Source organism: Schistocerca cancellata, chromosome 1 (genome assembly GCF_023864275.1).
Source record: "Schistocerca cancellata isolate TAMUIC-IGC-003103 chromosome 1, iqSchCanc2.1, whole genome shotgun sequence".
Taxonomy (NCBI): Eukaryota; Metazoa; Arthropoda; class Insecta; order Orthoptera; family Acrididae; genus Schistocerca; species Schistocerca cancellata.
Genome location: NC_064626.1, coordinates 103,617,583 through 103,633,526, shown reverse-complemented (window position 1 = coordinate 103,633,526; position 15,944 = coordinate 103,617,583). Strand labels below are relative to the sequence as shown.

Below are 15,944 nucleotides of genomic sequence, written 5' to 3'. Positions count from 1 at the left end.
CAAATGGATAACAATGTTTGTCAATTGAATTGTGGTTCACTGAAACCACCAAGTCTGTTGAAGTTAGTGATTGACAACATGTCAGGAAAATAGTATTGGGTCATCTTACACAATACTATCGAGTCACACAATTTAATCTTTCATTTAACAATGAAACAAATCTAAACCATCAAATAAGCTAGAAATAGGGATGTACAGAATATATTTAACACTAAAATCTTAACACCACAAAACAAATTTACAAGTGTGACTCTTTAAGCAATAACACTTATGCTCCAAATTTTTTTGTGGGTGCGCTTGCTTTGAAACCTAGAAGATAAACATTTTCTTTGTGATCCTGTTAAATAATTTACGTGATTATTGTCAACACACACTGAACTCTATATCAACATATCACCTAACAATGCTCAAAAGTAGCAAAGTATTTTTTGTGATATGCAAAAAATGGTGCACTGACACTGAAATTCCACTGCATACAAACATAAATAACTATACACCAGGTATCATCAAAAACAATACTCGTAATTGTAGAAGCAAGTTAAAAATATTACTTCCAGGCGATCTATAATGTTTAACTTGCTTAAAAAAATTCACCGAAGTTAACTGATGAGTCGCATAATTTTCCCATCTTTTAACATTGAGCAACAGAAATTAAAGAAATGTGTGTTGAAAGCTATATTCTCTCGATAGTTTAATTTTGCTAGATAATTGAAGACATTAAAATCACACACTGTTGATAGCCTGCACTCTTGATATCCTATAATTACGACTGCCCTTTCACAAGTTTATGTACAACCAGGCCACCGAGTTGTGAAAATACTGCTCCACATGTGATTACAGATGCCGAGAAATAAATATTAAGACATGCTATTTTGTCTAAACTGACATGAGACCGTGGCTGTGTACAATCAATGTAGGTTAATTCTTACAAAGAAGAAGACTACTTTGTAAGAATTAACCTACATTAATATTGAGACAAAAATTTGATACATGGCACGGAATCTGAGTTAATTAGCACTGAAGTTAGCCACTCTGACCACTATCCATGCAAATTCGATCGACCTGCCAGGTACAATTAGTATCAGTCATTCTCATAGTGTAGATGATAGGCCACAATAATGCTTAGTCTCTGGCATGGGTTCATTTCTTACTGCCATCCCATGTCCAATTTTTTATTGCTCTCTTGCTCAGTTTTAGGAAACCAAATGGTACTTTAATTTGCATGCCCAAAGGTCTGATTGGTTAACTTCAATGCCAATTAACCTGTATTGAAATGTTTTCTTAACAATTATTTCTCATCACATCATGAGACCGTGGGTGCAATGCCCTTACAAGCTTATCAGATTTTTCTGACCACTGTGTATATTTTCTGTTTCCAACCGATGAATAAGTCCACAGATGAATGAAACACACTACAGCAGAACATTTTGTTCACTGTCTACAATTGCTCGACTGTAGTATATCAGGTCTCAACAACCTAAATGAGGGCTAGTTTTTCCATGAATGGAACATTTGCTGTTATGGTGGCTAAAGTGTTCCCATCTGTATCCACTGTAGGACAGTGGTAAAACCAACTTTTAAGGAAAATTTCCCACTAAAAATCTTACATCCTAGTTATTCCTAGCACAGTGTGTCAGAATAGGATAAATCTGTGATCCAGTATGTCCCCGTCAAACACTCCTCCACTTCAGATTCTAGGAGACGGGACCAAGTGCCCATGCTATGCCTGACCCTACCGCCTCAAAGACCCAGACTCCTGTAGACACCTGCGACTGTAGCATATGTTGTCGAGTGCAGTTCTTACACATCAGCTTATTAATTCTGTGAACATGAGAAGCCGTTGCTTTCTTTAAGTGTGTTTCACAAGCAAATACTTTGTACCACTATACACTTTTCTCTCCCTCCCAATGACATACATGTATCTAAATTATTTCACTGTATTGTGTAAATTGAAACAATGTAACTAAGATATTTACATTGCTTAAAGGCATGTACAACTACAAGTATGTACTACAGATGATATATACATTACTCCTCCCTTTGTCATGAGCGAAACACATTTCTGAATAATGATTGCAAATTTGGGTAAACATTTAGCTTTTTTTTTTTTAATAGAAAAATCAACTTCATTATAAGTCTGACAAATTTAACAAACTGTTGAGATAACAGGCTGCAGTGTAGTATTCTTGCAAGACACTACCAGCTTACCCAAAATATCGATATAAAAATCGATAGCATCTCTTGCTTCATATCAAGAAAACTCAACTTGTCACAGTATCACAAACTGTCACTGTTTACTTACCGTTGTTCAACTGTTTAGACATAATTTGTGCTGTTACAGCTTTAAGGTTCTTTGAAGCATTACAATTGTTTTAATTAGGTATTAAGCAAATCCCATTTTCAAATGAGGCTCTTTAGTGGTGTGTTCTTCAGTGTTATGCCATAAAATTCAGTCACTACTATAACAGTTTGAGACCTTTTACTTTGACACATACACGCAACTATTTTGAAGTACTCTTCAGCTCCTCACAGTTTACAGGGGAAACTGATTTGGAAATCCACCATTTGCAATTACAAGCTGTGTCATATTTAAAGCTGCAGGTGCCTTCCTCAAAGATGCTAAATGAAGAATTTAGTTAGCATTACGCACACACTTCATTGTCAAAATAATATTCACATTTCAATAATAAAGAAGTTGATTGAAGTTTTATTGTTTATGCAAACAAATCAATCCTTGACTGTAAAATGTTAGTAGTTATTAGGCTATAAGGGAAACTATAAACCAGGATGACCAGACATGCATTTCAGCGTGTTCCTCTTCAGTGCGAGTTGTGTCTCTTGACCATGTCTTTTGTAGAGCTGGAGTTTATTACTAGCACCATTCATACACCAAGACATACAACTGTATTCCAACACCAGGGAAAACACATACTATATAATATAGTGTTCCTGCATCTAAGAAACATTAAAACACGTTGGTCCTGCTGGTAACAAGTGTAGTGTTCTGTCAGTTTTCTTTCTTAGAAACTTCACATTTACTAGCATTTAAGGAAGAAATAAAGCTAAGTTGATAGAACATTTCAATTACACACACAATATGCAGAGTAGAGGGCACTAGCTGTAGCAGGCAGTTAAGTAAAGATGAGGATTGTGCAGTCTGGATGTCTTCATCAAATGATCCAATAGCAGTCCCAAGATTTTATTACAAAACATCCCTGCCAAATGTAAATTTGAGCATTTTCGTACATATTCTAAGTAACTAATACAGAAACTGCGAAAACTCCCATTTAATTAATTTTAGAACATTACATAGAATTATTTCAAATAATATTTTCTTCATACTGATAAATTTTACAAAATGCTGTCAACAGATACACAAAAGTCCAGCACGTTGTACTCATCATACATTAGTGTCATCCACAGTATCACTGAGCAACCATCTAGCTAGCGAGCACAATAGTGCTAATGCTATTATAGTGTTAACATAAAATACTCCTCCGAACCAGAATATTGTCGAGCACAAACAGTATTTCACCTGTATAAAACAAAAATATGATTCTTCATATGTACATACATAGGTGAATTATTTATGTGATGTGAGGTCAAAATTTGTAGTGCAGAAATGAAAGATTGAAGAAAAAGACTCCCAATAGTGTGCTTGTAAGCATCATCCTATTACTTATGAGCATTTAAATCCAGTCATGAAATTAATCGTGCAGGTCATAAAATATTCATGCAAGAACAAAAAATCCCACAAACTGCTTCAAGATCTAACAAAACTGTGTCTCAGGTTGTAGAACAGTAAAAATGTTTAAGCTAACAATCTTAAAATTGTCCTTTATTCTCTCATGAGTGGTATGTAGCTGTTTCACAATGAAACCGTAAGAATGATTGCTTACGTACTTTAACCCAATCGTTGCAAGGACTTTCCAATAAGCAACAACTTCTAGTGCATTTCATTCCAATACAAAAATGTTGAAAATAACTGCCATGTTGTTTCTCTGTGAAAGCGTGTGTTTTACATGTAATACGTATATATTTATGTATACATTCACTCACCTGAAAAATGATAAAGCTGACTGAAGACACTGCAGATGTGATGCACCTGTACAACTGTTCAGTTGGTGGGGATAGGCAGGACCAAGGTCTGCTGGCTACTGAGGACACCTAGTATTAAGTCGTGCACCATGCATTTAGATACGAAACATCACTATATCCACCTTCTAAAATTACTGCTCATAAACTATTACACTAATACAGTTCTCTCTATGACAAGTTATGTGCCAGTCTGGGTTTAATACTTTAGAGATGAATGTTATTTAATATATGTATTAAAAAATTAAATATTACTTAGTTTAAGTGGTATTTCTGTTATGTGAGAAATTATCAAGGGCATTCTAATTATGGTCCCACCTCAATTATTTGCAGTACAATTTTAGGAAGACAGGATTGAATACAGCACTTATGGTCTCGAATTAACATTAAAACATTCACAATTTGTACACAACAGGTTCAAGAGTTAAAGTAGGTATTGCATGGGATATGTATATGATCTAAAATATCAACATCAGATATCACATTTTAGTATACAATCACAAGACAGTTTTCTTTTTAAAGGTTGTAACGCATCAACAGACTATTTCTACGTAGGTTGCCTTCACAGCAAAGTGCCTTCAGAAGGTGGTGTGTTGCATTGCTCACAAGCCTCTTGGAAGACTTTGCACATTTTTCACGTCTGATTTTACACACATCAACTTCCTTTTTAAGATTTCGGCTACCACAGTTCTAAAGGTGTGTGTGTGGAACAAACAGTATTCATAAAACTAAGTAAAGACTAACCGGATAAAATAAGTATCTGTGTTAGTTGAAAGTTGCAGTTTTAAGGCCTGTGCTCCAAAAAGTGTAATTCAATGAGCACACCAGTATCTGAAGAAAGTTATCAATAATGTTTCCAAAACTCCTTCAAAAATAATCACAGTACTGTCACATTAAAGGACTACTGGACTAGAGTAGTAGACTAGAAACACAGGGACACCTATTTTAGGCCACATGCAGTTAGCTGCTGACACCAAAGTTTCGTATCCCTTTTTTTTGCAGAGGTGATTTCATACAAACCACATTTCTGCTGTAGTCATTATAAATATCTTCCATCTTTCATGGAATTATTTCCTTCTGGGGCCCTTTAACAAGCTTGTGTCCCAAGATATTTTTTATATCTAAAAGGTGACAAAGAATTTTAATCTTAGGCCGAACTCTTGGTATTAAACTACTCCCAAATTAAAATTTCAGTCTTAAGCCAGGTACTACAACAGCAACTGCTGTGTACCCTCTTCACTAAATGTGAGTACTTCGTGTTTTTCCCCAGATCATAGCACATCCAGTGAACACTTTTGAACTTTTATCATTTTGTTATGTATATCGAGTTGAGTGTTCCATGAGAATTTTTCATTCTACACAAATCAATTTCTAAGCTTTAATTATTCAAGCCTCTGTGTAGCTCAACTATAACTGCACAATACTTCCGATTCACTACAAACTACACTTAACAGGTAATACTAGATATTTATGTATTTCCTAACAGCCTAAATGAGATCTATTACTACGCTGACATGCACAACAAACAGCAGTGAAATTCTGACAATTTAACGTAATGGTTAACAACGGTTCTCTTCTGTTTTATGAGCTGAAGCTTATTACTTAACCACCAACAACATCCCACACCACCATTTCTTATATAGCAGTCTCTCATGCAAACGAGCGCTCTTTGTTACGCAGTAGCCAAAAACTCAGGCTGACATTTTGAGACTGTTATGAAAATTACACTCACTTCTACTAAATATGGATGTAGAAGCTGTGCTCTTACTAATGAGCTTGGTAAGTACAGCAGTCCAAAAGCTTCTCTGGTCGTGCACATCAACGTAGCATTGTAAGACCTGCTCTTGATATGCAGGTTAGCATGTATGAAGCTTAACTTGTTGATTGCCCATTGTTGTACTCCATTTAATAAACTAACCTAATAACCGAGTAAGTTGTGAGCAAGTCATACTTCAAATAATCAGAAATCTGTACTCTTTAAAAAACATAAAAGCATATCAAAAATTTAATTAAAGTGCTCTACAGGATTTCCAGCAATAATGGGAGCAGCAATAACAAAAATTCATTGTGCTAGAAAAAAAAATATATATGAGAAGGTGCAAGAAAAGTGTTTGAAGCACTTAACAAAAAACGTTAAGTGCTGAATACTGTCACACTTAGTTTTTACCCTCAGCTACCGTGTAGGGTAAATGAATGTTTTAAGTACAGCAGTACCCATACTGCAATTGTAATCCCCTTCCCTGCGTTTATTATACATGCTACCATCAATACATACACTGCATATTTTGCTGGCAATACTCGGGTCTACTATTTTACAGGGAGAACCCCTATTTGCCAAACGCAAGTATTTGGAAGCCAGGTTTAGTGAGGTTTTGTAAAACTAAAAGCAGTACGCACACAAAGGAAAACAAAACTATCCCCGAAATGACAAGGCTTGAAAAACAAAGTACAGCTACTATCAGTACAGTGAACAACGCACACATGACACCAGGGATACTCAAATTATTTTATGTTAAAACTGAGTGCAAACTCCGTGTCGAGATCCAACTGCGGTACACGCCATCCATCAATAAATTAATTCTCGCACACCAAAAAACTTGATAGGAAACTACAGTTGCCGAGTGCATCCAGTGAAAAATTTAAAAATTTTGTTGGAGTCGAGTGTTTCAAGGAGTTTTATCAGGATTAACAGGAGGCATCTACTCTAGGATTAGCACATGCCTGCTGTTATCCCTGAGCACATCTCAGCAACAGGCAATTTACGAAGACACTGCACGATTTCTTTTAAGCACTGAGTGAAGTCACAACAGGGATATTGTTTTGAGGCTGCATGTGAGAAACAAATACACATTAGTTTCAGATCCATGTTAGGCATGCTCCGCACTTCAAAACCTACACAAAAGATTAGTTACAACAGGATGCAGGTTTTACACAGAGATGGAGGTCATAGCTTAATTGCACTGAGGATCTGACCCTATAATCGATGCCATGCATATTTGTCAGTACATCTTTGTAAGGCACTGAACCAATGTATTTTATTACACATGTTTTTGGGGAGCTACAACTGGTCGTCCTCAGCTGCAAAAACACTAATGCCATACACATAGAAGGAGTGTAGGCAATGACTTCTGTCACAACATCACAGTAAAGCAGTGATTGGTTAATAGCAGTAACTCCTTTCAACCACTCTCTCCCCCAACTTCCAAAGCTGAAAACAGTTAAGTTCCAGGCCAACCAAGCAAAAATACAAGTAAGGAATAATACCATCAAGCAGCTGGTCTACTATGAAACTACTTTATTCAGAACTGCTCTACAAGTGCAAGTATTTGCTACCAGATGGCAGTCCATCCAGCCCCACTACTACTACACACAGACTACAAAAAACATCTAACACTAAGGAACTAGTAAAGTGTACTTATTACTACAACTTTTAAAATACGACAAACCACCAAAAACAGAAATAACTAGTAGAAGTAAGGATAAGGAGTACATAGTTCTGTTTTTTGTTGTTTTTCTGTTTTCAGACCAACCCTCTCTTTTAAAATATTTTCCTTCATTGTGGTGCCTGCATGAACACCACAAGAGAGACTTTCAAAGAAAAAATACAAACTTTATTTGCTCTTATCATTTAGAATTAAATACAAAAATAGAGGGTTTCATCCTTTCTTTCCTTAAAACACTTATTGCTGTTTTAATATTATAAAAGGGTATTGTCACCCAAGCAAAAGGAACATATGAACAAAGAGTAGATATAACCATTAATATCGGAGTTATGAGCATGGTAAATGGCACCATGGAAAATAAATTTAACTTTTAATGATAAATTAAATTACTTGTTAAGCTTAACAAGCTTATAAATTATATCACAAATGTACTCATATCTCCCTTCTGCTTGGGATTAATTCTCTGCGAAAACCCTTTATCTTACCCTATGAAAGCTGGCTGCTTGATTAGCATCCAGTCTTACATCCATTCTAGGATACAAACAAAAACTTCAACTATACATATATTCGTAAGAAACACCTGCCTCAGTCTTTGAATTATCACTACAAAAGAACATACAGAACGCTTTTTTTTCGTTAAAGAACAAATTACATTACTGGTCACACTTTGCAAGAAAACATACATATCATCACAACACAACCTGACACAGAAAACAATGTATTACATTGTTTATCTACACCTGTAAAGCTAACAAATGAAGTTTTAAGTTAAACCAAAATTGCTGGTAAGTTTTCCTATAACTGTGATCATGGGCTGTAGAAGTCCATGTCTTGGGTTTTGCAGAGAATGTTCAAAAAGTACTTCAGAGTTGGGAAAGACTATCATGTATACACAGAGTAATAATACCTGCAGTTCCTGATTTTCATGTAGGCAGTTGTATCTACAGTATTACAAAAGGATTTAACACTCAAAAAAATTTTAACCTCTATAGAGGCAAAGCACACTTGTGACCATACATTTGTGACCTGCAGGCATTTCAAATTATGCCTACAATTTCCACTGTCATCTTATGATGCAGGCGAAACTAAGAGCAAACCCTACAAGCACTGGGAACATCAAAACATCAGTTCAGTAAAAACAAAATGGTAGGAACTTAAAGTAGTTATTCCACTTTTCAATTTGGCGACATCTCTTAACCACATACTTAAAAAAATTTAAAAAATGAACACAGGAAAATAAAATATATTCTTACAAATAAATATTAGTAACCTTAAAGCAACTAGTAACATTTCAATACCTGCCCTCAGGGAACAGACAGCATGGAGAAATTACTCCCAGGGGAGTAATAAAAAGGCAGCATACATGCTCTTAGTTTCACTGCAGGAACAGTCGGAGCTCCTGTTAATTATTGGTCCGCAAATCTCACATGTTGAAAAATCGATGCATAATAATGAGAGATACACAAGTCCCTCATGTAATTTTGACATGGTACATGAACTATGGAATGTTGACAGGTGAATGAACAAATGTACGTATGTAAGATTTTTTTACATTTGAACAACAAACAATTTCGGTTGGTACATAAATAATACTCAGTCCTCCAATAGAACTATTCTACACTAAATTCACTGTGGAACATCGATGGGACACATTACAATTACAATTACTTATGCTTAGATGAGAGATAATGTGGGAAGTGCGAGGCCACTTCAGCCTCCTGACTAGATACTGCAACTTGCAGTTCTTTCAAGGGAAACAGTCTCATTTAGCAAGATTTATAAGCTGCAGCTGTTGGATCAACAGGATTTAAGTTTTTGCTGGCACAAAAAGTTTCAAAGAAATTTCAAAACATGCCCCCACAGGTAAATGCAAATACTTTGTTGTTATGCCACTGTGCCTCTTTAAAGTGGCAACAAAGAACAAAAGGCTTCGAGATCTGTTAATACTTCTCAAATGGAAGAATCTATCACGATGGCATTTTAATTTTTACTCAAAAGATAGTTATTTTTCTTATCAAATTTAGCGATGGTAATTAATTACCATTGCACATACCAGACCCTAAACGCAATTTGACACTGAAAAGCAGCCTTTAATAAGAGTTATCTTACAGCCCATGTGGGCTGCTGTCACTTTCATATCAGAAGACCTCACTCCTCCGTTACAGTGCTGATATCAAATTTTGGGCTTTGCCTTGCATGCAGACAGTGTTCCATAGGAGGATTCTCCATCTGAATGAGTTACAGAGGAAGATGTTTATCAAGACGACAATAATACTGCTTATTGCAAGTTATTGCTTAATGCTAGGGATGCTCATCAGTCCATGTTGGAACAGTATTGTGAGCAAGCGGGCATGCAATATTGTGCCTGTAACAAGAAGGAATCTGGGTAGGGTGGAGTGGGGGAGGGTACTAATAATTTTTCTACTTTTTTCCTAGACCAAAAGTGGCACCACTATTCACTTGCTATTCACAATTTCTTCTAAAAAAAAGATTAAAGGTTACAGGATAGGGAGCTGACGCTCACAAGTCACACTCGCACTACAATTTTACAAAACCTCCTGTAGCAAATTGCAAGGAATGGCACACTTCAGACGTACATTCCCATTCCGTACATGGACCCCCAGTCCACACCTTGGAAGCTCGACATATCGACGTTGGTCAGACTGTAGCCCTGGTAGGGGTTGGCTGGTAAAGCAGTCGGAGGAGCCAGGGCCGGTGTGGCAGCAGCAGCGGCGGCTGCGGCTGCAGTAGTAGGAGCCGGAGCAGGAGCGGCTGCGGCAGCTGGTAAGGGGTACGGAGCATAGCGGTAACTTGCCAGTGCTGGGTATGCTCCGAAGAGTTTTCCGTAACCGGCCAGGGCTGCTGCATTCTGCACTTGGGCAGCAGCTTGTACATGAACCTGTGCTGCAGCCAGCTGTCCAGCAGGGGTTAGAGGTGGTGCTGCACCTACCCGGACACCCAGAGGACCCAAAACTACTCTCTTTCCCAGTAGAGCACTTTGAACAGCTTCTTTAGGCTGTGCACGTTTGCATTCTACTTTCTTATTTTTGATGGTATGGAAGTGAATCTCACAGACACGGTCTACCGTGTCTTCATCTTCGAACGTGACGAAACCGAATCCTCGGTGACGTTTTGTTTGCTGGTCCATCAGCATTACAGTTTCTTCGACTTTTCCAAACTGATTGAAATATGCTTTCACTTCATCAGATGATGTGTCTTGGCTCACACCACCTACAAATATTTTCTTGGTCCGGTTGGTGACTTTGCCCCTGTTCTTCGGTGTAGCATGCTTTGGATCAATCTTTTTGCCATCCAGTGTGTGTATTGGTACTTTGAGCACTTTCTCAACAGTCTGTGGATCCTCAAATGTGATGAAACCAAAGCCACGGCTCCTCTGTAACAAAACCCGAATTTATGAAGGATCAGTCTTAACTGTGGCATTTAGTACAACATTTTAACTATTGCCAACAAAACAGTAGTAGATTTTATTATACTTTGAGAGCCTACCTGTGTCACTGGATCTTTCATAATCAAAACATCTGTAACAGTTCCAAACATCCCAAAATATTCCTTCAGCTTTTCTGATGACGTCTGCCAGCTGAGACCTCCAACAAATAGCTTTCCTGGTGCTGGATCACCCCCACTGCCACCGCCACCATTTGGCGATGACCTTCCAGATGTTCCATTCTGATTTCCATTCATTGGTACCAATCCGTTGTGAATCTCGTGTTTCAATATACCGTTTCCTTCCATGCCCGTCCTGCAGAGAGAAAAAGAAATGAAGTAAGATAGTTATAGCAAACACCTTTAAATCATGAAAACAAAACTTAAAATTATTTTATACATTTCTGTTACAGGTTCTTCCACTAGTGGGTATTATGGCTGCTGTACCAGTAGCTGTTGGTGTCTTTTGCATCTACCAAATTGCAACTAGAGATGTGTCGTAAGTATGCAATTATTTGTTAAATATATGACATTTTAATTTAACGTGTTTGGCAGTTCGTGCTTATGCATCAATGTAACTAACTTTAAACGTGTAACATGCAAAATAAACAATTTACATTAAGTAACAGGAAAGATTACTGCACAAAACGTTTTTTATCTTATATCCCCTCTTGCTTAATTCAGGGTAACTGCTTGACCAACTTATCACTTTTTTTCTTTTTTTTTACAATTTTGACACTTAAATTTATGGAAACAGTTTACTTATTTACATTTACACAGCAAACAAAATAACTATGATGTATTTAATCTATTGAGAAACTCTGAAGAAATATTGTCAGAGTCCATAGAAATACACCACAAAGTACAGAAAAACCAAATTCAGTTTAAAATTAGTGCTTCTGGGTCTGCTAAACGAAACAGTGACACTACAGCAGTAACTACGAATACAAGATGACATCCCTCTTCCCTCTCCCACTTCTAAGATTCTTCTAGAGGCTGAACAGCTATTACTAATATACAACACAGCATGAATCTGCATTTTTGTTTGCTTGCTGGCAATGCAAGAGATACGCGCACGCACGCAGTATGATCGAGGTATTATCGGGAACACGTTGTGGAAGGAAAAATATACTGGTGTTAGATATTTATTATTTATGGGATTCAATCAACTTAATAACTTAATATTTACTGGGAAAGAAAGGAAGAAAGAACGAAGTTAGTGCCTCGTGACAGAATTGGCTACTGGTACAGAATGTTTTCCAGGTGGAAGCCTGATTATATGTACCAGGCTTCCATGTGGAAAATATTCAGTATCAGTAGCCAATTCTGTCAAGACACACTAACTTTGTTCTTCCCTTTCTTCACAGTAAATATTAAGTTGACTGAATCCCATGAGGATCTAACTCCAGTATATTTTTACTTCCACCATGTGTTCCTGATTATAGTCCTATCATACAGTAATTTACATTTGAACGAAGCAATGTTACATTAGTTTTAAGTGAGTGACTGGTTAAGTTAAGGGTGATTCCCTTCCATGTTTAGTGGAAAGCTAAACTTAATAGTTACAAGATGTCTGTAATAAGGATGCTCAGCACAAAATTAAAGAGATGGTAGAAGATTTTTAAACGAGTTCTTATAAAAATCATTGGTCAGAAGTAATTATTTCATATTGTATACACAATGTTGTTGTTCAGTTCTTGTAGAATGGAAATTCTTTTGGATTCAAGGAGACAGCTCAATGGAAAGTTGAAGTGTCAAGTTGTCCACAGACACACAGGAAAGAAAGAAAACTTGCTGGCTTTCTGAGTTATTTGTTGACGAAGTGGTTACACATATATACCTCCTCCTTGAAGTGAACTCTTGTTTCACTTAATTCTTCATACCTAACTTGGTCTTTGTGACACAAAAGTTTACAAGCCTGTCAGGTGATGTCTTTTGCTACTTCTACAGGAGAGCTACATCAACAGAATACTTCACTGTGGAACACTAGACAAACATTTTCTGCTTTTCATTTTGTCTCATTTTGGCCCAATAGTAAATATAATCAACAGTGTAGTATAGCTGGTTTACTTTTGCGATCAGAGCATAGATTGTTATTTTATTTAACTTGTTTTATTTGTTAAGCCATTTAATATAGAAGCAAATCAAGTATCTTCAGTGTAAGAGGGTTAATGAAGACCCTCAAGCAGGAAAGGTGTTCTATACAAGTCAGCAGATGCTACCATTATCATAATCTACATTTGTTCAAAAATGAGGACAAGGTGCCTCAGGATAACTGCAAATAAATAGGTAGAGTAAGTTTTATTCCTAGGTCATCAAGATAAAAATCAAAAAGTTTCCAAGTATTTAATAACATAATCAAAGCCTCAAAGAGATCTGACAGGCACAAATGAATGTCTATTTCCACCTCTTCTGTGAACATCAGTTCTATTCATTAATTAGGTTAGTTTATTTTGTGTGCAATGGCAGTGTCTTTAGACCACCTTGTACATGAGTAATTAGCTCAATTTGAATATATACAATTCAGGAAATGCATAAATATTTCAAATAATCACTGGATGGTGACATTTAAAAAGTGAACATATTTTCAATATCTATTTGATCTACCTATACCTCTCACAATCATCATGACTGATTAAATTCATGTGATAAAAATACTTTTTGATTAAATTTTTAGATCTAAATTTTGTATGCATCCAGCTGTGCATAAAGTATTTTTATAGTTGACACTTTAATTTATACACTTAACCATTCAAATCTTTAAAATTGGGCTAAAATATCTTCCCTGAAAAATATAAAACACTTTTCTAAAAAGCAATATTTCCTATACCATAATGTAATGAGTTATTCACTGTAACTTTACTGTATGGGTGTCTCCAACAGACCACCTTTGTCAGAACTAGAGAGAGAGAGAGAGAGAGAGAGAGAGAGAGAGAGAGAGAGAGAGAGAGAGAGAGAGAGAGAGAGGGGGGGGGGGGGGGCTGAACTCCTGTGAAGCTACCCTCCCCCAGTCTTGCAGAAGGGAGAGCTTAGGGATGCAGGTTGTCGGCTGAGCTCGCCGGGCCAGCGGCAGAGCTTTGTGACGGGGGTTGCACATCGAGGCGCGCTGCGCGGCGAGGGGCAGGGCGAAGGGAGGTTGCCCGGGGAGTGGGGGTCTCGGCGCACGCGCACAGCCGCGCCCACCAACCCCCAGTCGATACGGCAGCTTTCACTCTCCTGGCAGCAACCGACCGGGCGAGCGCCCTGCTAACACCACGACCGCGCATAACAACACTCCCGTTCGCTTCTGTTCGCAGGTTCAACCGAAAGCAGAAGCCTTCCGTGGAACAGATGGACCTCACGAACCCCAAGTGTTACAAGGTAAGTCCGCAGCGTTTCTACAACTCCCCGAGCAGTGGAAGAGGTGACGGTGCCGCCTAAGCTTGTGGCGGATCTACTGCAGCCTGGTCTCTCCGCTCTTTGGCCGGGGCTGGGATATTGTCCTGTCACAGCAGTACTAAGAAAAAAGCTTACTGCTGTTTCGGGACATAGCCTCAGACCCGGTCGTCCGCAGCTTCTGTGCTATCTGTGTTTTGTGCTTCACTCAGTGGGTGTGTGTGAGCGCGCGCGCGCTTGCGCGTGCGGCAAAATGTGCGAAGTCTGATACTTACATTCAAAATGGCTACCAACAGCGGTGCTACTTCTGCAACTTAAGACTGACGCTCCTGATGCATCTAGCCAAGTGATCCTCGACATTTGTACTAATCTTATTGTTTTATCAAGTGTAGCAGCATTTTAACATAAATCTTCAGGGTATGTACTAATTTCGCTGCTTGTGTTTTATCCGCATACGCAAAAAATAGGTACTTTCTTCACCGTATAACTAAACTCAAGTACTGTAGAACTATCGCACTAATGCTTTTAAATGTATTGGCCTATAAAGTAAAGAAATAGTACTAGAAATCCCATTTGTCCATCAACTTATCCCTTCCGTATGAACCTTAATTTCTTGCACGGTGTGTTTTAAAACCGCTCCGAAATTTCATTGCATGGGCATCTATAGTTACAAGCTTTGCGCATTTGCCATTATCGCCGTATTAATTAGTGCCTAAACTTTACAAGTTCAGCTATTTCCGTGCGCAAATTATGATCATCGGCTATTCACTGTACTGGATATAGCTTGCAACACTTTTTGCTTATATTTTAGATCTTTCGTCGTTCCACGAGAATTTTAATTACATATTTTCCACCAACTTACTTGTTTTACGCGATTACTATTAAAGCAAAGTTAATCGGAGCTCCTATATTATTCACAGAAACAGGCATGCAAATAGCCCTTATCTCAGTTGTTTACTCTTCAAAATATGTATGCTTGTCTGTCAATCTAAAGCAAGCAATATTTTATCCTTTTATTCCTATGAACACCGTAGTAACGTGTACGAAATGTACTGTACACGCTCTACATTAATTCGAAAGACCTACGTAGTTCTATTTGACGTAACTAAACCCTATGTCCGTTCTTTTATGTACATCATTTACAGATTGCCGTTCCGTTAACAATTTGTCTTTCTTGGACATACGAGCTTACATGTGGCCACTAGTATCAGAACAAACACAAAATGTTTATCTTGAATGCACTCATTCCTTTCGAATTTTAAAGTTTCGGAATAGTCGCTTATTTCTGACTGCCGAAAGCGCTATTGATCTTCCGATTATCCAATGTCGTGTGGACAACAGTTCATACGCTTGCCGCCAGAGGCAGTACTGCCACATGCAGTGGCGGCGCCACGCGGATTCTCGCTGAACTGCGTGCAGACCATTTGTTAGAATTTTATTGACGAAAAGTAATTTCGCGGGCTTCTTAATTCCAACACTGGCGGACTTCCCTAAGACTGTACGGAAATTTTTAACAAGGTAACTTAGAAACCATACTGAATTTACCTTCCGTTACGTCATCGGTGCTGGCGGAACTGCTCTACCAGC

The 15,944-nt window shown here is 37.8% G+C and overlaps 2 protein-coding genes across 7 annotated transcripts in view; one reads left to right on the top strand and one right to left on the bottom strand.

The window, feature by feature from the left end:
- The window catches only part of LOC126166395 (uncharacterized), a 192,460-nt gene that overhangs the window by 170,810 nt on the left and 5,706 nt on the right, over positions 1-15,944 (top strand). Inside the window, exons 3-4 of the mRNA XM_049920399.1 lie at positions 11,396-11,481; positions 14,279-14,342. Of these exons, the coding sequence (XP_049776356.1) occupies positions 11,396-11,481; positions 14,279-14,342 (150 nt within the window). The remainder of the gene's footprint in view (positions 1-11,395; positions 11,482-14,278; positions 14,343-15,944) is intronic.
- LOC126166328 (RNA-binding protein Musashi homolog 2) overlaps positions 5,028-15,944 on the bottom strand; it is a 117,313-nt gene continuing 106,396 nt past the window's right edge. For all 6 annotated transcript variants that reach the window (XM_049920394.1, XM_049920398.1, XM_049920393.1 and 3 more), the window contains 2 exons: positions 11,046-11,298; positions 5,028-10,932 (listed from right to left, as the gene is read on the bottom strand). In XM_049920394.1, the coding sequence (XP_049776351.1) occupies positions 10,126-10,932; positions 11,046-11,298 (1,060 nt within the window). In that variant the 3' untranslated portion in view covers positions 5,028-10,125. The remainder of the gene's footprint in view (positions 10,933-11,045; positions 11,299-15,944) is intronic.